The sequence below is a fragment of the Peromyscus californicus genome, unplaced genomic scaffold (genome assembly GCF_007827085.1).
Source record: "Peromyscus californicus insignis strain IS unplaced genomic scaffold, ASM782708v3 Scaffold_5__1_contigs__length_169319896, whole genome shotgun sequence".
NCBI classification, from domain to species: domain Eukaryota; kingdom Metazoa; phylum Chordata; class Mammalia; order Rodentia; family Cricetidae; genus Peromyscus; species Peromyscus californicus.
In genome coordinates, this window is record NW_026294573.1 from 33,994,628 (window position 1) to 34,022,533 (window position 27,906).

The 27,906-nt window shown below is 41.1% G+C and overlaps 1 protein-coding gene across 1 annotated transcript in view; it reads right to left on the bottom strand.

The window, feature by feature from the left end:
• The window catches only part of Foxj3 (forkhead box J3), a 100,907-nt gene extending 76,223 nt beyond the window's left edge, over positions 1-24,684 (bottom strand). Inside the window, 2 exon segments of the mRNA XM_052715576.1 lie at positions 4,426-4,486; positions 24,542-24,684. Coding sequence (XP_052571536.1) covers positions 4,426-4,469 — 44 coding nt within the window. The 5' untranslated portion in view covers positions 4,470-4,486; positions 24,542-24,684.
• Between the last annotated feature and the right edge of the window lie 3,222 nt (positions 24,685-27,906).

Genomic DNA, 27,906 nt, shown 5'->3' on the forward strand with positions numbered 1-27,906 from the left:
AAGACCTACTAAAGTTTTTTCAGCAATATGCAGGCATTCTACCAAAATCACATTAAGATGGGCTAAAACAGATCTTAGAAAACATCTTTTTATGCCACATTTCTGAGCAGTCTTCTGGAACAAGCATGACAGTTATTAAGTCATTGCCTCTCAGCTGCAAACTTCAACACTACCCCACTATGTTCTGCTTTGCCAAATGGAGCTAGAATTCTCTGCAAACCACACTTCTGCTTTGCCAGCTGGCTTTTTTAAAAGTTCTACCAAGAAAATAACCAAAACAACAGATTGCAAGGCTAGAAAAGGAAGAAGTGAATTATAGCTTCCGGTCTAGTCTCTGGGATTCAAGAAAGCATTCTCATAGCTGGATTGGCACATGCCTTTAATCCCAGTATTTAAGGAGGCAGAGGCAGGCAGATCTCTGTGAGTTCCAGATCAGCCTGGTCTACCTAATAGATTCCTGGTCAGCCAGGGCTACATAGTTAAACCCTGTCGAAATAAAATAACAGACAAAGCAGGCAGACAGGCAGGCATGCACACATGCACACACTCCCCCACCACCTTCCCACAGGACCAAGTAAATCCAGTTCTCAGTGTTTCTAGCACTTGAGATTTAGTGTTGTCACACCCAATTCAGAAACACCAGCATCTTCCTCAGAAGTCTCGGTCTCAGTCTCACACACTCTCTTGCAAGCTAAGACACCAAAAGCAGTCACGGAGCAACTCCTCTCCTCCACTCTCATTTTAAAGGCTCATCTTCTATGTTACTGAATGTTTCTCTGGCCCCTGAGTCCTGAGTAGTTGGTGTCTCCTTATGTCTCTCTTCGCAATACCTTAAGAGTTTTACTTTCATCATTCTGTTGCCTAGTTAACAACTTTATACCTAGTTAGATAATTTCTACTAAGATATCTTCTGTCCAAATATCTGGTATGGGCCTCCCAAATAAAATTATAAACATTTGGCCGGGCGGTGGTGGCGCACGCCTTTAATCCCAGCACTCGGGAGGCAGAGGCAGGTGGATCTCTGTGAGTTCGAGGCCAGCCTGGTCTACCAAGTGAGTTCCAGGAAAGGCGCAAAGCTACACAGAGAAACCCTGTCTTGAAAAAAAGAAAAAAAAAAAATTATAAACATTTAAGGAAGCCGGGTGCAGTTTTAACCCATTTACCTTATCTTCCCCCACTAAAACCCAAAAAGTTTTATTTTGGAGACAGAGTCTTCCCATACATCCCATGTTGGCCTTGAACTCGAAATCTTCCAGCTTCTGCCTTCTAGGTGCTGGAATCACACATATGTGCCAACAATCCTGGTTCTTTCATTCCACTCTCTGACTTAACTTACACATATATTGTCCATTTCCACTCATAACTGTAATTACAAACCTCCACCAGTCATACATATGATATGGCTCTTCTCCACCAGCTCATGTACTTCCTAACTTTAGGTTAGCCACTTTAGACATAGACAGTATACAAGTACATGGAGATACATACAAAGGGTGGAAAGGAAAACAAGAAGTTGTCTCTGTGGGTCCAAGCTACTCCAAGAACTCTGGCTCTTATCTAGGAGGTGATGGTCAATGATTGCCAATTTAATGAGACTTAAAATCACTATGGAAACAAGCTTCTGCCCACTTTTTTTTTAAATGAGTTATTTATTTGCATTGGTGCATCTGTGTAAGGGTGTTAGATTCCCTGGAACTGCAATTACAGGCAGTTGTGAGCTGCCATGTGGGTGCTGGGAATTGAACCCGGTCCTCTGGAAGAGCAGCCAGTGCTCTTAACTGCTGAGCTATCTCTCCAGCCCCCTCTGCCCAATTCTTAGGGAACTTTCTAGATTAGGTTGAGGTAGGAAGGCACACCTAAGTATGGGAGGCACCATTTAATGGGCTGGAATCCTGGACTGAATAAAAAGGAGAAAGACAACAGCTTTCTTCACTCTGTGCTTCCTGGCTGCAGACTCAATGTGACCAGCAGCTTAAAGCCAAAAATACCCTTTCTTCTTTAAGTTTTGTTTGGTTTCTGTGTGTGTGGATTTTTTTGTTTTTGTTTTGGTCCGATACTTTGTCACAACAGCAAGACAAGCATTTCTGGTTTGGAGAAGGGCATAGTTAGCTGTTATAAGTAATCAAGTTTTTAACATCCTCCTGGGAAAAGGAGGATGTATTTTTCCTTTCTTATCTGAAAACAGCTTCCACTTACAAAAACCAATGACAGACAACAGTCTTCTTCGCATACATCTCTCTGAGAATGGGAACCTCTGTTTTCTTAAGAGGACCCACACAGAACATTGCAGAAATCAAAGTCTCTACTGTAACTCTGATGCTATTGGGCTTCAATGTCCTAGTTGACAGAGTTATAACTGTATGTAAAAGATTCTGATTCTAGAATATTATATACAAGAATTACAGCACACTGTGCGTAAATTTTATTTATCCCAGTTCTGTAACCTTATCAAGCAAAATTTAGGCAAGCATGCAACTTAACCGTTGGTTATATAAGGCCTTAACTTAAACATAAATACTCAAAACAACTTTAAAGTATCAGTCAATAGCTTTTATACATGATTGTTCCAGCATATCATTATAAGTTATTTTTAATGAAATCTATTCAGTGGAAGAGCAGTCTACAAAACAGCTTGATATAACCATTCCCAAAATTTTAAATATATTTAAAAAAATGATTCCTCCCATGACATGAAAAGAAATCACCATTAAGTCAAATTAGTTCTAGAGCAGTTCTGAGATATAAGAAATAGTGGCAGGCTTTTTTTTTCCAAAATGACTTCTAGAACAATATAGGTATCCCTTGCCTTCAAAGGGAGGAAAAACACTCAAGCTACGTAAGTGGAAAATGTGTTCTCATGGTTAAATGGCATGTAGTTTTCCACAGAACAGCAAGGAGCTTCGCTCTGATGGATGCTAGCACTGAAAACACAAAAGGGCAAACTCGCCGGGCGGTGGTGGCGCACGCCTTTAATCCCAGCACTCGGGAGGCAGAGCCAGGCGGATCTCTGTGAGTTCGAGGCCAGCCTGGGCTACCATGTGAGTTCCAGGAAAGGCGCAAAGCTACATGGAGAAACCCTGTCTCGAAAAACCAAAAAAAAAAAAAAAAAAAAAAGGGCAAACTCACTGTTCATCTTCCTTCCATGTCACTATAGAAAATGAGAATCTGTCCCAAACCTACACACTCCTTAACTTCACTTTCATGACTCTAGCAATGTATTCTCTCTCTCCTCATGCCCTCGAGTCATCCTTTACTCTGCTCCAGTTAACACTGACCAGCATAATGTTCCTCCAACATAGAACAGCCTCCTACTGTGGCAATTTCTAGGTTCCCTCTACTTAGAATGCTCATTCTCTGCATACCAAATATATATCTGGCTCATTCCATCACTCTTCCAGCTCTTCACTCAAATGTCTCCTTTTCAGTGAAGCTTTCCCTGGGTTATTTTAACCCGGTTCAAAATAACACAGTGGAACTAGCTCTAGAGACCACCCTGGCCTCAAACTCCCGAGTGCTGGGTTTAAAGGCATAAGCCAGCACACCCAGCAAGCTTACTTTTCAAACCTGCTCCTGGACCAACAACAACCCCTCAGAGGCCACTAAAAGAATAGAACATGGCAGCCTAGGAAAGCTTCACACTTGTGTGCTTTACCCACTGGATCTAACAGGAGACTGGATTCAAAGAATATGGTAACTTAAAAAAAAAATCTAGCTGGGCGGTGGTGGCGCACGCCTTTAATCCCAGCACTCAGGAGGCAGAGGCAGGCAGATCTTTGTGAGTTCGAGGCCAGTCTGGTCTACAGAGCTAGATCCAGGAAAGGCACAAAGCTACACAGAGAAACCCTGTCTCGAAAAACCAAAAAAAAAAAAAAATAAAAATCTGAAATCACTAGCTTGTATAAAACAACTTAATTCCTACTTTTTAATTTCATTTGCTTAATTTAATGTAGAAGAGGATAATCTAAATTACATGTTTTTATACCACTCTTCAGAAATAAGTTAAAATCAGTAATTTAGTCTTACTTAATAATCTGCTACAAAGCAACAGAAATGTATTTTTTAATTAAAGCAAGTAGAAAGCAGATTAAATTTTTAAGAAACAACAAAAGTATAGTTATGTTGTTTCATGGTCAAAATTATCCCTGGAGATTAACAGAGCTAAATCCCATTTTCTCAAAAATCTCTATAAGCATAAATACCTCCCACTCCAAAATGCACTATGTCACAAAATAGCAGTATTTTTTTCTACAGCAAAGGTGATTTATTGTACTTCACTGGAGAGATGAAGAGTGATGCTATTTTATTTAAAAAAAAAAAAACCCACTATACTGAGCCTTCACCTTGAATTTCACTACAATATGACATGACCAACGTAACTTTCCAAATGTGAGATGTTCCAATAAAGAAAAAAAAGAAAGTACTCACCTTAATGAAGTTACAGATGGACAAGCTTGTCCATACAAACCCATCTGGCCACAAAGAGAATCTAAAAGTAAAAAAGAATTCATTATTAGATGCCTCAAAGTAAATTAAATTATAACAACTACAATTCTAATTAAAATATTGAACAAAAATATGGAGGCCCACAAAGGTTCCTAGTGAGATCTGAGCTTGCTTTACCCAGCAGAGCTGCATTAGAGGATTGCTTGACCATGTGTATGGTTTCTAGGTGATTGGAAGGGTCTGCCCTTGGCTGAGCTAGGGGGAGGCCCTTGCTCCACCCCTTGCATTCCTATAAATAGCCCTTTAGAAGAGACAGAAGGGGCCGCTGGATATCGGCCCACCCGAGGCTATCCTGTGTTTGTTTCTCTCTCCTTCTATTTCTATCTAAATCTCTTATTCCTCTGTCCTCAAGAGTCCCTGGGGTAAATAAATGTGGAAGCTGGCCTCCCACACAAAAATCAAAAGCTAAAAGAATCACCAATAATAAAACATGTATGAATGAAAAGTATTACTAATAGTATCAATGACACACATATCAATCACATAAAAGAGACACAAGCCGGGCGGTGGTGGCGCACGCCTTTAATCCCAGCACTCGGGAGGCAGAGCCAGGCGGATCTCTGTGAGTTCGAGGCCAGCCTGGGCTACCAAGTGAGTTCCAGGAAAGGTGCAAAGCTACACAGAGAAACCCTGTCTTGAAAAACCAAAAGAGAGAGAGAGAGAGAGAGAGAGAGAGAGAGAGAGAGAGAGAAACAATGTAATTGACACTGAAAAGTGCTGAGACCTCATATTATGAGACCTCATAGTTAACAGATGAGTCACAGAATAAATTGTGTCCAAAGTGTTCAGTAGAATTCTAAGCATTCCAGCAAGGTGCCTGAAAGCTACCATTAGCACTGAACATGCCAGTACCTACACCCACATCATCTCCTCCATGCAACTAGTCTTCAAGGAAAACTGCTATCTTTATTGCTTTTGCGTATTAAATGCCACTAATACTTGATCTGAAGAACTGCAAAATCAGAAAGAGCAGAGTAGCACTTGAGTAAAAGGGGACTTGAGTAGTTCAGATTCTGATACACTACTATTTTCTTCATTAAAACTTGAGGATTGCCGGGCGGTGGTGGCGCACGCCTTTAATCCCAGCACTCGGGAGGCAGAGCCAGGCGGATCTCTGTGAGTTCGAGGCCAGCCTGGACTACCAAGTGAGTCCCAGGAAAGGCGCAAAGCTACACAGAGAAACCCTGTCTCGAAAAACCAAAAAAAAAAAAAAAAAAAAAAAACTTGAGGATAATACCACCCATCTAATTTTATGTATTAACCATTACAGATTTGTTTAGAATAAATGAATAAATGTACGTGTATCTACTAGCACACTGTATAACTTAACGGTAGAATGTCCATATTTTTACTAGGTACAAATATAATCCACAAATGTCTAGGATTAACAGGTACTACAGAAAGACTGAACAGGCCGGGTACACAACGTGCAGGTGAACATGGTGAGATGTGAGCAACTGAAGGGGTGCTTACTCTAAAGCCTGTTCATTCCCAGTTCCAGCCCAGTGCTGCTAGGCAGCATTTTAGACAGTGTTGTAGGAACTTCCAAGTTTTCAAAAGAAGAAATTCAAAACCTTGCTTGAACTCTGACTCCTGTTTTCTAAACACTAAAAGGGCCAAATAAATCACTAGATTTTGATCTAAATTTATAACCTTTAAGAAACTTAAATGGGTTCTCAGCAACTAACTAAAGACAGAAACTTATGTTTTTGTTGGGATGACCATAACCACTGAAAATAACTATAATGCTGGCTACATATGTTAAAACCCTTATAAAAGAACCAAAAACTTGGTATGAAATAAGAGATGGAAGTAAAACTAGACAAGAAGTACTAAAACAAGCCTTTCTTGGACAAACTTAAGACCTCTAAAAGTTAAAGCAGCAAAATACAGGTCTTATCCAAGAGAAATAAGGAAAACTGTGTTTTTTAATCCTTGGCACTAAGTGGAGGCAAGGAGATGGGGGGCTAGTACAGCAGTGCACACAAGCTCAGAGCTAGAATTGTGCTTAAAGTGCCTATAAGATATAGGAGAAATTCCCCCTTGATCTAGGTCTGGAAAAAAAATCTTCCAAGCAGGGGTTCAAAATAATGCATGTGAATAATGAATTCACAACTAAAACACAAAAATCAGAAACAGGCCACCCATAGTAAGATAGAGGAGAAGTATCAGCACAATCAAACCATAGAGCTCAGGCGCAAGGTTACCTTTCTCTGTTGTTTTACGTCACAGGTAGTTTATCTAGCACTGTATTTTAAATGCCCAAATGCAGATCAAACCCTTCTTTCTCCAGCAGGGTACCCTCAGTTCTCCAACCATGTACAAAACACTACCTCCTGAAAATCCTAAACTTATCATTCTTAAAAGTGACTCCATCATCTTGATAAAACAGCAGTCTTTTCATATAAGATGGCTCTCAGGGCTCTACCTCAATGCTGTTAGAGCCAATGCTTCTTTCTAACTCTTGGTTTCTATGAAGTACACCTTCTCTTAACACTCTTGGCCTCTTAAGTCTACTCCTCTCCAATGAAGTAACTTTGTAAGTGGGTAGAACTTAATCAAAGATGTGACCATCTAGGACTTGGTCTCTTCCCTCTTCACCCAGGACTGTGAGGCAGTAATCTGGGTGCATTTGCTCTGCGGACCCAAACATCACCCTTGGTAGTCTGTTCCATAGGTAGGTGGCAATGAAGAGCTGTGGAGTTAGCCAAAATCATTTTGACTCTTTAACTCTTTAGAAATCATATTCTCCTCTATCAACTACTTTTTAAAAAGGCAAAGGAGATAGAAAATAGCTCAGTGGCAGACTGCTTACCTAGCATGCAAAAGACCCTAAATTCAATCCCTAGAAACACACACACTCCTTTTACAAGTTCAAAGTTACCATAGGCTGAGCAATTCTATTTATAGACATATGTATCTCCAAGACAATTTATATATTCCTATAAAAATTTGTATTTAAACATTCCATAGCATTTGGATATTCATAATTAAAGAACAAATTACTATCAGCTAATGAACAGGAAACAAAATGTGTATCAGTATAGCAATGACAACATATGTAATATATTATTGCACCATAGAATGACATCTTTTTATGTATTACAATATAGATGAGCTTTTGAAAGCCTGTTCTAAGTGAAAATTCATACACAAAATGCCACATATTATATGATTCCATTTACACAAACAGTACAGAATAACCAAACTCTTATCTAGGACATGACAGTAGATGACAATGTTGTTGCCAGGAGACCAGGTGTGGAGGACAGCAGGTAAGGAGTGGTTGATTGCTAAGAGGTTTCTTTGACTACTGCTACTTTTATCTGTTCAATGAATCAATCAATCCATTTCTTCCAGAGTTTTTTTTTTTTTTTTTTTTTGGTTTTTCGAGACAGGGTTTCTCTGTGTAGCTTTGCGCCTTTCCTGGTACTCGCTTTGGAGACCAGGCTGGCCTCGAACTCACAGAGATCCGCCTGGCTCTGCCTCCCGAGTGCTGGGATTAAAGGCGTGCGCCACCACCGCCCGGCCCACTTCCAGAGTTTTTAAAAAAAAAAAAAAAAAAAAAGGAAAATTTAAAAAACGAACTAGTAAAATGGTTCTGCAAACCTGGTACCGTTGTTCAATCCCCAGACCTCACCTAAACTACTAACTCCACAAAAAACAGCCTCTGATCGTCACACATGTACAGATAAACACAGATAATTTTTTAAAAAGCAAGTTAAAGTAAGATCTGCTTGAAACTGACTGGATCTCTAATCCAGTCTTTATGTCTATTATTTCTATCTCAACATAATTTAGGAAAAATTAGAAAAGCAAGTTCTATCCAGAACATACATACATACATATATCCTTCAAACTCAATAATTAAAAAAGCAATCTAATTTAAAAACAGGCAAGGATTTCAACAGCCTTAGCTACAAAGAAGACAGGCAGATGTCTCACAAATACATAGGTATTTGGCATTTTTTACCACAAAAGAAATACAAATCAAAACCATAATCACAGCAGACAAGCTGGCTTGGGGGAGGAACTAGTCATGAAAACCTAACTACCTGAGTTTGACCCCCAGAAGCCATGATGGAAAAAGTAGGAACACCTGCACCTAGATATAACAACAGTTAAATAGTTTATAAATTTTAAACTTCTTAAAGTTCTTAAAATCCTCTAGTGCTTGTGTAGCTCCTCTGAAAAGCCCATCAGTCCATCAAAAAGCTAAACACTGACTTACCATATAATCCAGCAATTCTACTCCTAAGGGTTAAAAAAAAAAAAAAAGAAAGAAAACCTCCCTAAATATATAAATTCACAGGAAAAACCTAAACAGAAGATTAAATCCTAAAAACAAAAGAGTAAAACAATCCAGATGCCCACCAACCAATGAGTAACTGAATAGTGTATTAAATATGAAAGTACTGATGGGCTACAATGCTTACAACTTTGAAAACATTATGCTAAAGGGGAAAAAAAGACAAAAACAAAAACAAAAACAAAAAACAAACAAACAAACAAAAAACCCTATAATTATATGATACCATTCCATTTATACAAAGTATCCAAAATTGGGCAAATTTGAATCAGTAATCAGACTCTTAGTTTCTAAGGGCTAGCTAAATGGAGGACAGGGACTGGCTGTTATTGAGTATGGAGTGTCTTAGAGGGGGAGGAACAAGTTCTAAAATTAGATTGCAGTGCTGTTTGCACCTGTGAGTACACTAAAACACACTGGATTTTACACTTTAAATGGATGAACTATCTGATGAGTGAATTGTATCCCATCATATCTGTTTAGAGGGAAGAGTTCAGCAGCCACACACACGTTTTTATTCTGTCAAGTTCCTGCTCTTTCCTATATAGTACTTGCCCCAAGATCCAAAGGTAGAACAGAACAAAGTAGTAAGGCAATGATGTCATTACAAAGCAACTCTCCTCCTAACAATCACTTTTAAATTGATACCCCTTGATCCATTCAACAGTGTGTTCTGAGGTCGCCACTATTTCCAAACCATACTCTATTCACTAAACAATGACACACATACAGCCCATTACAAAAGTTCATACAAGTGGGAGGGGAGAGTTGGTGGATATGATCAATGTATACATATATGAAATTGGTCAAAGAATTAAAATAATTTTTTAAGGTTCATAAGTCTTAAAAAAAACAAAACAAACAAACAAAAAAAAACAGAAGAAAGCCACCACTATTTCCTATGGATCAACTACATAGTATATATCCCTCTCCTGAAACAAAACGAGACAAAGATGAGCTGGGGGAAGAGAGCAACCATTAGCTTCAGCTTTTTAAGATTAAGAGCACGAAGTTTAAAACTGGCCTCTTTTCTTCCCTCTTGCTTCAAACCATGGTCTTAAATCAGGAGGTAAACACAAGGGAGAGAGAGGACTTCTTGGCCAAACACAACAGAGTTGTTCTAACTTCTTCCAAACCCCAAACCTTACTTCCTGCAATTATCTAACCAGATCACAGACCCCCTCTTCAAACCAAATCATAACCAAGCAAAGAGCAGGATTCTATTTTTGGGTCTGTCGTTAACTCACTGATAATCCTGAAGCTCCAGTCTTTCTCCTCTGCTCAGTAATTTAACCACAACATCCGGACCCAAAAATCAAATCATGTGATCCAATAAAAAGACCTTTTTCCCCCTCTAATTTATATACTTATTTTCATGGAAAATGTGACAACAGTAAATTAAATCATGTTATTTGTTCGAATCACCTTTATTGATATACATGAAATATTCAAAATCTAAAAAACTATCCACTCCCAATATATTAAGCCCTTCCATTTTAATTATTATTAAAGGTATTCATTAAACAAAGATAGAATTGGCTTTCAGAAAGCTCAAGGGTTCCGAGCTTTAAATATGAGCTCAGTTATATTTAGAAAACTAACATGCCATTTCTCTGGATCCTGTATCTTTATCTTGGGCATTGGATTCATGTGCTTTGCCTAGTGTAATTCAAATCAAGAGTCTATCATACCCTTAAAAAATAAAATGAACCTATCAGAACTTTCTGAATGTCAAGAGGAATAAATGCTGCAATATACCCCAAATGACAGGAAACTATGGTCTTCAATACTAGAATTAATAAAAATAAAAATTACCTCCCTGCTACCTAAAATCAGTCTAAAAACCATTGCTGACTTTTTTTTAAGTTTTTTAAGACAAGTGTTTCTCTGTGTATCCCCGGCTGCCCTGGAACTCGCTCTGTAGACCAGGCTGGCTTTGAACTCACAAAGATCGCCTACCTCTGCCTCCCTAGCACTGGAATAAAAGGCATGTGCCACCACTGCCCGGCTATCATTTCTGTCCCATTCCTAGAAATCCTAATTCATTATTGCTGGGTGAACCCAGGGTGTCTGTCAATTAAAAGTTCTATCAGGTGATATATAAGTTAATTCAGGTATAGGGCAAAGTTATCAGAAAGGTTTCACGTCATTTTCAATTCTGCTCAACCAACAGTGGCTGCCTGAGGTCAATTCTGAACAGAACCAAAAGGTAATAGATACCCACAGCTAAAGTGATAGAAAAGCAGTTGACATAAAAACTGTATACCTGTCATCTCTGATCTGAACCACTGAATGAACAAGAGATCCAGATCAGGACATTCTCTTTGAAGTGGCAGAAACTCTGGATTCAGGGAAGGTAGAAACAGGCTGGGTGCATCAACTGTGATTTTCTGAGTACTCATAATTAGTCCTAGAATCACACACAAATATATATTTTTTCCTCTCAAAGATGTTTGTGAACTCGTTGAAGAATAAAAATGCTACATGCATAGTATAAACTTGGTTTTAGTTCCACTCAAAAAAGGTGGTACGATTCAGTGAGAACTGGATGGCAGTGCAGTGGAAGAGTATATGCTTAGCCATGTATGAGGCTAAGGGTCCAATCCCTCAGCACCACAGTAACAATAAAACTAAATTAAAGTGGTTTTAAAAACAGCCAGTAGACCCATGAGTGACAGACCAGACCAAAAAGGGTATAATTTGGATTCATTCAAGAGACAATCAATCATGGGTTTCTGATCAGGACATGATTAAAGGGATGTTTTCAGATGATTCTAAAACAGGGCATGATGATGGCACAGGCCTGTTATCCTATCACTTGGGAGGTAGAGGCAGGAGGATCAGAGGTTTATGGCGGTCCCAGGCTCTATACCGAGTTCAAAGTTATCCTGGACTACATGAAACTGAAGGCAAAAAAGTCTACCCTGTACTCCTTGTTTCACTATGCACATGTCTCTGCCACCAGAATGCTAGTTCCAGTGGGTTAATCCATGTCAAATAACGTCCATCTACCTCCAATGCCTGGCACATGTTTTATACTTAATGTTCCAAAACACTTGAACTGATGAAAAAAAAGTTATATGTTCCAAAAGCAATATAAAAGAATTTTGTATAAGAGACAGATAAAGGAACTAAAGGAGTCAAAGTCTGACAAAAAAGTAAAACGGAGGAAGCTCAGGCATATTGACTCATACCTAAAATGATGTCATTTAGAGGCTGAAGCAAGAGGATACTTCAAGGGTAGCCTGGGCTACACAGCAAGTTCTAGCTCAGTAGCTGTGTTTCTTTCCCTGAAGCTGTGATAACACCCAGACAAAAGCAACTTAAGAGAGAAGTCTTATGGTTCAAGGCACAGTCCCGCATAGTGGGAAAGTCAGGGTGACAGAGCCTAAGGCAGCTGGTCACATGGCATTCACAATCAGAAAGCAGAGAGCATGAATGAGTACTAACTACTTCTTACTCAGTTCCAGGATTCCAGTGTCACCCAAATAATAGCATCAAGATAAACCCCCACACAAAGGTGTGCACAGAGGCCCATTTCCTCAGCAGCTAATTCTAGATTGTTAGGTTGACAATTAATGCTATAACCATCACAGACTGCCTGGGCTACATATAGTGAGAACTCTGTCTCAAAAATCAAAGGGGAAGTGAGCTATGGTTGAGATAATTTTTTTTAAAAAGGAAACACACACACACACACACACACACACACACACACACACAAAAACCCTAAATGTAATGTATGAACTTTGCCTAGATCTTAATTCAACTAAAAGCCAATCATAAAAGGCATTTTAAAGTAATCAGGAATTTGGTTATGCACTGGAAATCAAAAGACATCCATGACATGCTGTCAATTTAAATTAGAGGGGAAGATGACCCACACCTATTGAAATGACTAAGTAGTTAATTAAAGCAATTCTGTGCAACCATGAAGACCAGAGTTTGAATCCACTGAACCCACATAAAACTCAGGCAGGCCTAACAGCCACCCATCTATAATTCCAGTACATACGAGGAGACGACAGGATTTCCCTCAGGCAAAACTATGGGACAGCACTGGGTTCAAATGAAAGACCCTGCCTTAATGAATAAGGAGAATGATTAAGGAATACTCAATGTCAACCTTGGTCGCCCATTCATACACATATACATATGTGCATACAACACACACACACAAATTCATGTACACACACAGGCACCCCACATACATACACGAGAAGAAAAAAGAAAATACCATCAATTTTGTTAAAGACAATAATGGCACATATAATAATATAAGAGTCTAGCATGACTGCACATGCCTTTAATCCCAGCAGAGGCAGATGGATCTCCTTAATTTGAGGCCAGCCTGGTCTATATATCAAGTTCCAGGACAGCCAGGGCTATATAGTGAGACCCTGTCTCAAAAAAATATATTAGTAATAAGAAAATAAAAATAAAAAATAACATCAGTACAAAAGAAAACAAGACACTTCAGGTATATAACAAAAAAAAAACCCTCAATTTTTGAACCTCAATAGATGAGGAATCATTTTATTTTATATACTGGGGTTGGGCGAGAGAATGGAAGATTAAACTCAAGACCCCACATGTTTGATAGGCATTCTTTCACTAAGCTATAACCCTAAGACCTCTTATTACCTTTTATGTTGAGACAGGAGCTCATTAAATTGCCCAAGCTGGCCTTGAACTCATTCTGTAGCCCAAGCAGGCCTTAAATGTATGATCCTATTGCCTTAGCCTCTCAAGCAGCTGTAATTACAGACCCAACTTATATTTTATATACTTCTGCATAGAATCAATAGACCAGGTAGACTCTTTGGGTATTATTTATTCAACTCCAGCATTTGCACAATTAATTATTTTTTCTTTTCCTAAATTTCAGGAAGCAAAAATGAATGACTATTATTCCTGAGAAAATAGCATACACACACACACACACACACACACACACACACACACACACACACACATATTCATTCAGAAGAAAACAGGTACTCATTTGATAGCTCTACTAAAAAGAATTCTCTATGAATTTACTCAAAGAAATCCTTGTAAATCAATATGGGAACTAAATATGAGCCAGGGTAGTGCCTCAGCTACTAGAAAGAAGTAAATAGTCTCAGGCTTCATTAGAAAGCTAGAATCCAGACCAAGAAGGTTAACAGCTTCATAAACTCTTCACTTAGTTCATACCGAGTACTATGTTGTTTTGAGCAGGACATGTTAAGAACACTTACAAAGCTGAGTGTTCACAGGGAAAGATTCATAATATGAGTGAGGAGATTAGAAACCAAAAGTCCATGGTCTGTGGTGGCACACACCTTTGATTCCAGGACTAGAGGGAAGAGGGAAGTAGATCTTTATGAGTTTGAGGTCAGCCTAGCCTACAATCCAAGTTTTAGGGCAGTCAAGGCTGTGTAGTAAGACTGTCTTCATTTAAAACAAAAAAAGGAAACCAAGTCAAGTGGAGAATCACTGAAGAAGCTAAGAAGCTAGGTCTATTAAGCTTAGAGAAGAAAACATTTTCCAGGTTTACAACTCACTTCTAATATACAGGCTGAGCATATTATTTTCCTGAGGCTTCCCAACTGCTAGTGAGTATTCAAAAAAGTGAGAAAAACATTACATTTTTTTCCACTCCAAAAGACATCAAAAATTTCAATAACCTTAACTACTTTGGAATGTGCATGAAAAGGTATTTAGTATTTTTCCAAATGTGACAATTTATTGATTTCTAATAATTATTTGCCACGCTTCAAGTACTGAGAAAACAACAGTGAACATTTTTAATATCCTGATACACAGTTTAGGAAGCCTCTTTTCCTCTAATTTCCACTGTGCCTCATCTTTTACATTTCTGGTTATTCTCTTAGCCTAAAATGCCCGTATCTCATCTCATTTCAAATACTACCTATTCTAAGAAACTTTCTTCATCAGTAGAAACAAAACCATTACTTTCTGGTAAACCCATAGATCTTTTATCCACACCTGTCACTGGGAACAGAACTGCCTCTGAGCTGCCATTTGACAATGCCTTACATACACTGCATCAAAATATCTGTTGAAATAATAATTTTTAAATACTTGAAGGGTTCTCTTGTGAAAGAAGGCAGACTACAGGCTCCACTGTTCCACAGAGGAAAAAGAGATTGGTTAGAAGTACATTTTGCTTCAGTTAAAGCCTACATAAAACAAACAGGCTACCTTTTTTTTCCCTGCTAGCATTCAATCACTATGTACAACAGGCTGACCTCAAGTCTATAGCAAACCTCTTGCCTCTGCCTCCCTTCCTGAGTGCTGAATACAGGCGTGTACCATGCCTTATTTATTAGACTACCACTGAACGCAGGCTTGGGAAGAGAAACTAAATGGCCATATCCTAAGTCTTTTAATAGGAAAGTTCACTGGCCTGAATGATAAATTCAGTATTCTAGGAACTACAATGTATTTATTTCATCATACCAGCTAAAAGGGTAACTTGATACACACTATTTAAAACAATACTAAAATTCTTAAAATTAAGATGAAAAACAAAATGCCTTCTTATGTACTATTTGACTGAATATGTAAGAATGCCTACATGTTCTGCATAGTAAGTACAGAAGATATAAGCATTGAAGAACCTCCACATGGAGTTTACTTTCACAGTGGCAAAAGTTAGCCACTGGGCAAGAAAGTGCCCTCACATCAACTGCTGACAGTATGCTGCCCAAAATGGACAAGCAGGACGGACCGACGGACGGACGGACACACACACACACACACACACACACACACACACACACACACACACACGGACTGCCGATCCTTGCAGCTTTGGCAACAGGCATCCTCTGAGGCCAGGGCAATATGGCACCATTGCCAAAGTGCCTTTGCAATCCAGAAATGGTACAGTGCCCCTTCCTTCGAAGGCTGCTGAACAGGCAGTGAACTGATAGCTCCTGGTGTACAGTGGAACAGTAGCTGGAACAGTTATTCTTGGAAGAGTAACTAGCCTGACAGAGTCTGGTCTCTCAATAGTAGACTGGCATTTAATAAAGGAGATAAAGTCACCCGCAAGCCAAGAAGAATGGGAAGCCAAATTCCAAAAACACCAGCAATTTCCAGAATTTAAAATCCTGAATTATGACATGACACTGGCGGAATTCAAGTTTACCTGATAAATGGAATACTCGCACCAAATGTGGGTCAAGCTATAGGCCTTGTATATATCCTGCTTCACAAATGAGTCTGTCAGTGAATATGCTAAGCCGTAGGCCGAAGATGATGCCCCAACATTGCAGAGAAACCTCGGATGACTGTCCAGGAAGCTGGCTGTTTCTGTCATAACTCACATTTTTTGGAAGTCACTTGTTTGCACTTCCTGTTTTACTAGGTAATTATTTTTAAGGTATTATTTCCTTCTCGGGTCTCTGAGGGAGTTGAAGATTAGATAGTTATAGTTTTCTTTGTAAGAAATTCAGAAAAGGGCTGGAGAGATGGCTCAGAGGTTAAGAGCACTGACTGTTCTTCCAGAGGTCCTGAGTTCAATTCCCAGCACCCACATGGTGACTCACAACCATCTGAAATGAGATCTGGTGCCCTCTTCTGGCCTGCAGTCATGCATGCTGTATACATAATAAATAAATCTTTAAAAAAAAAGTTATCTTCTCGATGATAATTTCCTTAGTGTTTGAATCCTTAGGACTGTGTGCATGTGTGCTTTGTATTCCTTAAAAAAAAAAAAAAAAAAAAAGATTCCAGGAAAGGGGCAAAGCTACACAGAGAAACCCTGTCTCGAAAAACCAAAAAAAAAAAAAAGAAATTCAGGAAAGAAAGTCACTAAAAGGTGCAAAGTATATAAATCTGAAACACATCATAAGACAGTTTTCTGTTGGTAATACAAGATAGGACAGAAAGTGAATGAGGTATATTCTGGACTCACCATGGGTGACAGTAGGGTAACCCATGAAGTCTATTGACAAGAATTATTTTTAGGGGGCGGGAGGGGGGAGAGCAGGGGAATCCGTGGCTGATATGTGGAGCTGAACTGTGTTGCAAAATAAAAAAAAAAATATTTTTAATAATTCAATAATCACCCAAAATCTAGAATGTAAATAACCTATTTCTATCATACTATAACCTCTTCCCAAACTCGTTCTCTGTAAGCAAACAAAATGTGAAACCACTACTGAAAGCCACAAGTTTTACTTACTACTACATTCCTCTCACAAATCTCACAGTAACGATTAGAAACTAAGGTCTATTGATGGTTTAAACGGTCAGGTCAGGTCTCAACCTAAGGCAAGAGCTGATTCCAATTTCTGGGGTTTTTAATACATACATTAGCACTAAACTCTTCTAGTCAATCAGAATACTCATCTGAATTTAATCCTATCCCACTAACAGTATTCTTACTGACTAGGAATTCAGTTGACAGCTCTTTGCTTTGCACTCCAGGTGAAAATTTTGACTGAAAGTTGTAGAAGTCAGTTCTCTCCTTCCACCATGTGGGTTCTGAGAACCAAATTCAGGTCATCAAGCTTGGTGGCAAGCACCTTTACCAACCAAGCTACCTCACCAGTCTTTTTTTTTTTTTTTTTTAAGATTTTATTCATGTATGCGTCTGTGTGAGTATATGGAAACGTGCATACACAGGCTTGTGACTTAACTCGAATAGATGCCAGAAGAGAGTGTTGAATTCCTTGGAGTTGGGAGTAAAGAAAGGCATTTGCAGAGTATCTGGCTTGTTATATAGGTGCTGGAATTAAAAACTCCATTCTCATAACTACACAGCAAGCATTCCTAATCTCTGAGCTATTTACCAGCTAAGACTATATTCTAATAGTTCCTCTAATTGTACTTCATAAGTCTGAATCTGTCATAAAGTATTTCATTCAGTGAAGATGGAAAATAAAGACAATGTAATATTAATATAGATCCAATCACACCAAAACAGAATCATGTTAGATTTATGGTAAAATTCTTAAAGCAACCCAAGTAGCCTAGAAAGTATTAGAAACTGGGGTTCTAGGAAGAGTGTCAGAGTAAAAATTTTTATCTTATTGTAGTATTAAAGTTTGGCACCATAAGTCATTTGTTTTGACCTGATTGTACAAGAGTATTCATCAGTTTGAAAAACATCGAGTTCTCATATATCAAATAGAATAGCAACCAAAGGTACCTACCAGCAAAAGGTTACTTAAAATAAGTAGAGTGAGTGCCATTGTTATAAATATAAGTACAACATCTGGTTCCTCGCAACAAAGCTATTTCCATTTCCCAACAGATGGCCTACAGTAATAATGTTTTGCTGATCTGGTTATAACAAATTCTATTAAATCAAAAATCCTGTACAACGGATGCCGTTCCCAATTTCAGTATAAGTCAATCTCTAAAGCCAAAACACTGTACTTTGGTTCTTTTTTGTACACTGAAATACTGTTATGCCAATTAAGATATTTGAAAATTTTCAAATTTATTATGAAATGCCACTGTGATGCTTTCATGAGTTTTGAGGAGAAAGAGGTAGAGTGCCTCCCTCTTGGACTAAAAAGCTAACTGTTCAAAGTGGAAGCAAAGTCTGAGTTCAGAGAAAACTGCAGACAGAGGGGCAAAGTTTCTGCATAGCAGCAAAGAGGGAAGCTACCGGGCAGAAAACACCAACAGTGAAGAGCACTCAGTATGTAGTTTCTAGGAATAAGCTGTTCGAACAAACAACACACACTGATGTCTAAGCATCTATCTTATTTTAGGTCCACATTAAAAGAAATGTTCATGCAATGTCAAGTCATTTTCACTGCTTCTCCAACTATATTCAAAATCCAATCTTCATATTCCAATCATGCTCTTCTTTGAAATGTTACCTTTTATTAATTCATAATCAGTAAGCAAAACAGTACAGTGATTAATTCCGAGTTCTGACATTAGACTATGAAAACTTCAAAACTTGGTTCTTTCCATTCCTAGCTATGTACCCTTAAGCAAGTTATTTCACCTTAAAGTGTCTATTTCCTCATCTGTGAAAATCTGATAATAAAATCTACTACTTAGGGACCGTAGTAAGGATCGTATATTGAATGTATTCTGAATACTTCTTTGCTAAAATAAGATCTCAAAATGTTAGTGTAGTTATTACTAACATTACCTACTGTCATCACATTCCATACCATTCAAGTTCTAGGAGGAAGGGCAGAAATATAAAATGACTTGTCTAAACAGAGCAAACAAGCAACAAAATTCTGCTAAGTCTTCACTTTGAGTCCCCAAGAGTCCTCACGAAAATTCAGTAATTCCCAGGTTGGATGTGGTGGTTCATACCTATACTATATCCCATACTAATGAGGGAGAGGCAGAAAATAGCTTCAAGTTCAAAGCAACACAGCATTTTGGGGGGGGGAGGGGCACCAAAAAATGAAATTATTTCTCCAAGTGATATGGATTTCCAAGTTCCCTTGTCTCTTCAGAAATTTACACAGGGATCTTTTAACTATTCTTTTGTTTGTTTTTCTTTTCTTTCTTTCTTTCTTTTTTTTTTTTTGGAAATAGGCTTCTTTATGTAGTCCTGGTTGTTCTGAAACCCTCTGTGTAGATCAGGTTGGCTTCAAACTCAAAGATTCCCTTGCTTCCGGCTCCTTCACCACCACCATGCACCAAAGGATCACACTGTTTCACACTGACAGTCTCTTGTGTCTGACTTCTTTCTTGATTAAGGGTTGTTGATGTAGTAAGTAAAGAATAGGAGAAATGGAAAGGAAAAAAAAAAGGAAAGAAAAAAAAAATTAACAAAGATGACATCTGCTCCAGCAGTTCAAGTGCAATCCTGGGCAGGTCATCTAACAACACAGTTCGTCCCTAAGATGTTTTCCCTACACTGAAGTTTGCTGTGTGATCAAATGAGGTAATGAATGAGAAAATATACACACACCATAAAAGCTCTACACATGTTCAAGGACCAACCATGGCTTACACCTCTGGATCCCTAATGCCTAGTAGAGCACAGCAGAGTTTATAAACCAAAAATTAAGCTGTAAGAGTTGGTAGAATGAAGACTAGATGACATTGATGAAGGGCTTAAATGAGTTAAGACTAGATAAAAATATATCTATACTGTAGAATATCTGGCAATGAAACACTGACTTACTACATCAACAACCCTTAATCAAGAAAGAAGTCAGACACAAGAGACTGTCAGTGTGAAACAGTGTGATCCTTTGGTGCATGGTGGTGGTGAAGGAGCCGGAAGCAAGGGAACCTTTGAGTTTGAAGCCAGCCTGATCTACACAGAGGGTTTCAGAACAACCAGGACTACATAAAGAAACCTATTTCCAAAAAAAAAGAAAAAGAAAGAAAGAAAAACAAACAAAAGAATAGTTAAAAGTAAAAAGTAACTATCTTGAGAACACTAGTTTCTTTTTCTTTTTTTTTGTTTTGTTTTTTGTTTTTCCAGATAGGTTTTCTCTATGTAACTCTGGTGTCCTGAAACTTGCTCTGTAGACCAGGCTGGTCTCCAACTCAGCAATCCTCCTGTCTCTGCCTCCTAAGTGCTGGGATTAAAGGTATGCAATAACACCACCCGGCTTGGAACACTAGTTTCTTTTTTGAAGACAAACTCATTTTTTGACAATTGAGTAACTCTGATATGATCAATAATAATACCAGAAGAAACTTTAGGAGAAAATACTAAAATATTACCATACCAGCATAAAATCTCTACAGAACCTGTGAAAACATAATTTGTCAATCTGTTACTTTCCTTTCAAAATTCCTTCTGGTCTGGTTCAATGTCTTTGCATTAAGGTCGCTGTCCATGAATTTTAAAACTAAATTAAATATTGTCAACAATCCTACCCTGTAGAAAATCTTCCTATTCTTGGCCTCGATGGCAGAAACTACTTCCTGGTTCCTCTCAGAATGCTTCATTTTCCTCTTAGCCTAAGTAAAACCCCAAATACTGCAGAGTCCCCCACTGTCCTACAACCCTCCTGACAAGTGTCTACTCAAGTGCTTTACTTCCACTTACAGGCCATCACTGCAAATGTGTCTCTCACAGGACCACCCACCATAAATGATGATTAAATGCACACAGCTAGGACCCTGCTAAGTCATTTGATGATTCCAAAACGTAAAAATTAAAAATATGTAAAAAGCTTACAATAATTCCAGGAATGCTATAAGCATTCAATAAATGTTATTTACTTTCACAACCAGTTTCTGTTTTTTTTTTTTTTTTGGTTTTTCGAGACAGGGTTTCTCTGTGTAGCTTTGCACCTTTTCCTGGAACTCACTTGGTAGCCCAGGCTGGCCTCGAACTCACAGAGATCCGCCTGGCTCTGCCTCCCCAGTGCTGGGATTAAAGGCGTGCGCCACCACCGCCCAGCTCTACAACCAGTTTCTTATATCAGACCATCATCTTCTTCCTAAAACTTTCCAAGAACATTCTAGTCAGTTTCCCCATTTCCTGCACACTCAGCTGACACAGAAACCTTTCTTGGATACAATATACATCGTTTCACGTCTTGAGAAAGTACTAAGGCACCCTACCAAACCAAATCCTCTATCCTTGATGATCCTCAACCAATGTACCCTAAACAAACGTATAAGTACATATATTTATCCACCAATAAAATGCTCTGTGACCATCAAGCTACTTGGTATCATGCCACTTTTCTGCCTTTACAAGTCCCTTTAATCTCCTGAATAAGCCTCTTTGCCATTGGAAATTCCTTTTTCACACCACTTACTTGGCTGCGTTATTTCAAATGGAAAGACTGTTTAGTACATATGATGTATAAGGCTGCTCCTCCAAAGGTAGAGACAACTTCCACTCCTTTTTCAGACACCCATTATTTTAGTCCTTGTGTGTCTTTATATATCTTACTTCACAGCATGGTACTTTACACAAGTATACAAATGCTGACAGCCTTACTATAAAAATGTGCCTCAGAATGTATCAGAACAACATTCTATTTTCACAGCCCCACCCAAAGTTAGCATAATGAAAGCAGAATCTGTATTTAAATACTTTTATTCTACATAGAAGGAAAAGGAAGAATATACTCACACTTGTATCAGATAAAAAAGGGAAAAGGCACTATCAAAAATACATTTTAAAGCCGGGCGGTGGTGGCGCATGCCTTTAATCCCAGCTTTGGGAGGCAGAGCCAGGAAGATCTCTGTGAGTTCGAAGACAGCCTGGTCTACACAGCAAGATCCAGGACAGGCACCAAAACTACACAGAGAAACCCTGTCTCGAAAGAAAAAAAGAAAAAAGAAAAAAAAAGCATTTTGAGACTACAATGTAGCCAGTTATAGTAGTGACAAGGGTATGTAATCCCAGTACTTGGGAGGTGAAGGCATGATCAAGAGTTCAAAGCCAGTCCTCACCACACTGACTTAGAAGTCAGCTTGGTCTATATAAGACTGTCTAAAATTGAAAAATAAATAAATAATAAAAAAGGAAAAGCTTTAGTGTGAAAAACGAGAATACTAGAAATTTTCACAAGAATGACTTCAAAACAGTTAAGTTTCATTTTACCCCAACTAATAAACTGAAAGCCAAAATAAACATCTCGATCTCGTCCACAAAACATCTAATAAAGGCATGAGAAACTCCTCAGCAGCACAAAACAAGCACAGAACAAGATTCATCTCAATTCCAAACAAAACCAAACAGGAATCAGCAACCTCCAAGCTCATCTAAATACTCAAAAATTCAACCACATCTACACCCCTTCCTAACATAAAGATGGAGATCACTTGGCCTGAAAAAAAAGAGGGGGGAGCAGTTATCGTTTTCTCTATAAATACATGCTATGGTTTGAAAGGAATAAAAAGCCTGTCAGTGCTACTGGAAAGAGTGTAATCTGTGGTCTCCAAAGAGCAAAACATAGCCAAGATGGAAACCTTAACCTGGAACAGACAGCTATTAGGGGAAAATAAAACAAAACGAACAACAATACCCACGTGTTTCAAAACCAGTGTTAGACAGAGCCCAACAGTACCTAGTGCATTTTAGAAAAGTGGAATAAAAGAACTTTCAGTACAGCCAAGTGGAACCTAATCCACCTGCCAAAGAAAACCTATGTATATAACTAAGGCCCAAAGAACATGCATGCATGCGTTCTCACTGGGGAATAAAACATAAGGAAAAAATAAAGACAAACAGTGAAAGGCGAACAGAAGCCCACCAATCTCGAGCTTCCTGACACGACTCATTCAGGGAATCTAGCAACCACCAGAGCACTGCACCAACACAGAATGGAAAACATTAGGCCACAGAGACACGTAAAGTAGAATAGAGAACGGAATACTGTGCACATCAACACACCAGTAGCAAGTGCTTGCTCTCTGGAGGATTAAGCGGTAGAGAAAAGAACAAGAGCTACTGGGGTGGAAAAGATGTCAATGAACTAAGGTCTGGTATGTCCCCTACTGGTCTCAATTTCGTAAGAGTACAACTCTTGATTCTTCCATAAAACAGTCATTCTCAGCAAAACAAACTGACCTTAACACCTTCCACGCTGCCCGGAAGAAATCACGGGGGGGTGGGGGGCTGTACAGCAGGGGGGGGGAAAAGCCATCCCGCTAACTCCCTCTTGACCAACTGCAAAAATGGAGGGAGTGGGAGGGACGGGACACTACCACGTGGGCAGGATGCAACACACGCAGGACAGCAGCAACACGTCCGCATGCGAAGGCTGCCTTTGCCCCAATGCCAGAGAAGGACGCGACGACGACAGGATGGGCGAGAAGGCGGGACCCTCGCCCGAGCCTCCTCACCCCCGCAGGGCACCCCCGACCCGCAGAGCACTGGCCGCCGTCCGGGCAGAAAAAAAGCCCCGAGCGCGAAGAGAGGACGCCGCATCGCTCCGGGAACCGGACGAGCCCGGGCCAGGCGCCGGTCACCGAGCGATGAGAGCACGACTGTCGCGGTCCTCCGCCTCCCCGGCTCCCGCGGCGCGGGCCCACCTGGGGGAGGGGCAGGCGCCAGCGGCGTTGGGCTGAGGGGCAGCGGCAGCTGAGGAGCTGCGCCGCGGGTGAGGGAAGGCACCTCCCTCCCGGCCCGGCCCGACCCGACCCGACCCGGCCCAGCCCGGCCCGGCGCGGCGCCCACCGCGGGCCACGGGGAGCGTGCGCGGAGGGGAGCGAGCGCCGCTCGCCCAGGGCAGCCCCCGCCCGCGTCCCAGGAGATGCCCCAGCCCCGCCTCCCCGCCAGCCGCCCCAGCCCGGACGAGACCCTGGCGACGCTTGCTCACCTCAGGCTGCGCAGGCCGGAACGGCCCGGCCGAGCCCCCGGCCGCTGCGTGCGTCTCCGTTCCCCGCGAAAGGTCCCAACGGCGCCCTTAGAGAGCGGCCCAGGCCCGGAGCGGCGCCGAGAGCGGCGGCGACGGCGGCGGCGGCGGCGGCGGCGGCAGCGGCGGGAGCAGCCAACATCCGGGGCCGCGCACCCGGAACTACTTCCCGGCCCGCTCCCTCCCACCCCCGCCTCCCGCGACGTCGCAGCGCTGCCGGCCCGGCGTCCTCCGCGCGGCGGTCCGCCCCGTCGCGGCCACCGCGATGTGCGAGGGGTTCCTCCGCGGGGACAAGTAGTGCCCCTGGGCTGCCGCGGCTCCGCCCGCTCGCGGACGGCGGGAACCGACAGTGGCCAGCGCGGAACGCCTTGCCGTGTTTGCGCCTCACGCTTAAGGGCGGCCGAGGCGGCCCCGGGCCCTCTCCCGGGATTCCAGCTCCTCAGAAATGTACCTCGTGACCTCCGCCTTCCAACCTCTGCCACTGCGCCGCCCGGACTAGCACACAGCTTGGATTCTCCCGGCCGCCACCGGGGCACTTTGGACCTTGCTTGCGTTGGGGATGTCAAGAGCGGGGGTTCGAGGCCCCTCCCTACCGAGGCATGTCATCTTGTCATTGCCCCTGCCGCGTCATCCTCTCCATCTCAAGTTCGCTGGCCGGGTTGTGGCTTTGCTGTCAACAGGTGGAGCGTTTAGCAGGGTTGTTCAGACTTCTGGTAAACTTTGGACTTCCTTCAGTCTTCACTGATCTTACCTCTGAACTCTTAGCATTGACAACCTGCCCTATCGTTTTACACTTAATGACCTTGGGAGGTATTACTTGCTGTTGCAGATGTTAAGTCACAGTCGTAGGCTCCCTGCAGCACTAAGAACAATTGTGAACTCACAGCAGGTGCTCAGTATTCCTACATTCGGTTTTATTAGATGGATGTCAGTGAGTTTGGTTGAATGAGAAAGCTAAGGTCTGAGAGAATTGTCCCTGACAACTTTGCTGAGCTTAGACAGCATGAAGCCTTCCCTCCATGCCATCATCACTCAACACTTTTATCTGAAGCAATGGGAATTCAAAGTCTCCATTTTTCTCCATGATACCCCAAGTGCTTAAGATGAAAGGGTGAACAAAAGGGAGGGGGGAACTATCATTCTCTCTTGAACAGAGAGAAAGGTGATAAAAATAAAAAGAATTCTGTAATATGTTAGAAAACGTTGAATGATATAGGGAAAAAACCAGGTCAGGGCAGAGCTGTGTGGAACACTAGAAGGATAGTCCTTTTAAAGAGAGCTGTCTGGGTGAGCCACATTCATAAGGCAACTTGAATCAGGGACTTGAAAGAAGTGAAGGGATTCAGTGTGGTTGTGGTTAAAGCATCCCTGTGATGTTAGTAGTAGTGAGGCCAGGAGAGGTGAAAGACGAGCGAGCGGGATCTTGTGGGCTGTAACAGTCTCTGCAGAGCTTTAAACAGAAGTTGAGTGCTCTGCTTAGAGTACAGGGTAGGAAGTCAAGAGTTGACATTATCCAGGGACAAGGTGACAACTGGAGTAGGCTTTCTTGGGCCACCAACCAGCTCCCAAATCATGATTCAGAGACATTATCGATTATGGATGCTCGGCATTACTTTATGCTGGTCCCAGTAGCCTTATAACTTGATTTAACCTGTTTCTCTCTGTCTACATTTTTGCCTTAGGGCTTCTTGTCTGCCTTTCCTTCTCTATGTCCTCCACATCTGGCTGGCTGGCGACTGCCTGGCTGGCCCCGGGGGTCTCCCTCTCTTTCTCCCCAGTTCTCTTTTCTCTCTCTAGCCTAGATTCCTCCTCCTACTTACTCTCTCTGCCCCTCAGCCCTGCCTATCCCACTACTGGCTAGCTATTGGCCCTTCAGCTTTTTATTAGTCCAATCAGGTGCCTTAGGCAGGCAAGGTGAAACAGCAACACATCCTTACAGAGTTAAACAAATATATAACACCTTTACATAGTTAAATGTTCTGCAACAGATGGCCTAGACTAGGACTGTAGTGTGCAGGAAAATAAGATATAGTTGTCTACTTTTAAGAATTCAGACTAGGGGCCAGCAAGATGGCTCAACAGGTAAAAGAGATTGCTTGCTGCACATGCCTGGTGACCAGAGTTCAATCCCTGGAACCCACATAAAAGTAGAAGAAGAGAACCGACTCCACAGGGTTGCCCTCTGACCTCCTCACATGGGCTATGGCATGTGCCTATATACACACATACACCCCACAATAAATAATTTTTAAAAATATCTAGATGCATGTTTATATATAACTTCAGCTCTGGAGAGGATATAGGGGAGGATCATGAGTTTGAGGTCATCCTGGCCCACATGGATCCTGTCTCACCAACAAAGAACTCAGGCTAGTGGGAAATAAATAGATTAATCAATCACATAACACCACAGTGATAAGAAAAACATAGTCCCAAAGAGGATGCTCCCACCCTCCTTTCCAGCCTTTCTGAGAGCTTCAGTTCATCAAGGGAATTGGAATTTCCTGGTTTGCTGTTCTATTGGGTGGATCCTCAATGGAACATAATTAACACTAACTAGACTTCCCAGCCTTTCAGGTCTCAAAGCCGACCTTCCTCCACCTGAGCTATAGACAGAAATGTACTAAAGAACAGCCTGGGTCACATATTTAAAGAGATGGATGCAACTGTTCCCATTTGTCAGTGTGAACTGAAGCCAGGAGTCACCAGGGTTTAACCTGGGATCAGGATCATGAAAGACCATAGTCAGAAATCTCCCTGAGACACTTGAGGAGAGTCAGCCACAAGACGGAGTCAAAAGTACAAAACACACATGGACTTAGCTCCAAACCCATTCACTACCTCCTCTCACAAGCCATGGGCAGGACATGTCTCACTGGTTTGGCTTTCTGAGACACTGCCTAGGAATGTGCATTCTGGTTTACAGGGGGCACAGAACTGGGGAAAGAACAGATTTACATACCTGCAAGGCGGGGTGAGAAGCCACTACTTTTGAGGAACAGAACCAGAAGCCACTGAGATTCAAAAGATGGAAGACTGATAAAATTGTTCTTTATATGGGATTCCTGCTACATGAGTAGATTATAGCTGGTCTGGCGACAGAAACAAAAGGAAAAATAAATAGTGGTAAGAGGATAGATGCATCAATTTGCTTTGTTATAGTAACCTGTTTACCATGGATTTTCATCCCATAACATTGTGCTGTACACCTGTGTGTTGTTCAAATGTTAAATGCTCTTATAATAAAAAACCCAGAGCCAGATATTGGGGTGAACGCTGAAAGATCAGAGAAGCAGAGCAAGCCACAGCCAACTTCACCTCACCAACTCCACAAATCCTCTGACTGAAATCCTCTCCTCATGCCTTATATACCTTTCTCCACCCTGTCATCACTTCCTGGGATTAAAGGAGTGTGTTCTTCCCAGTACTGGGATTAAAGGTGTGTGCTACCACTGCCTGGCTCTGTTTCCAGTGTGGCCTTGAACTCACAGAGATCCGGATGGATCTCTGCCTCCCAAGTGATAGGATTAAGGATATGTGCCAAACCTGCCTGACCTCTATGTCCAATCTAGTGGCTGGCCCTGTCCTCTGATCCCCAGGCAAATTTATTAGGGGGCACAATATATCACTACACTGTAGTATCCCACAGAGGTTTCCTAGTGAGATCTGAGCTTGCTTTACCAACAGGGCTGCATAAGAGGATGGTTGGATCACGGGCCTGGGTACCAGGTGTTTGGAAGAGTCTACACTTGGCTGTATCTAGCAAGGGGGAGGTCTTTTGCCTTGCCCCTTGGCATTGTTATAAAAAGCCTTTTG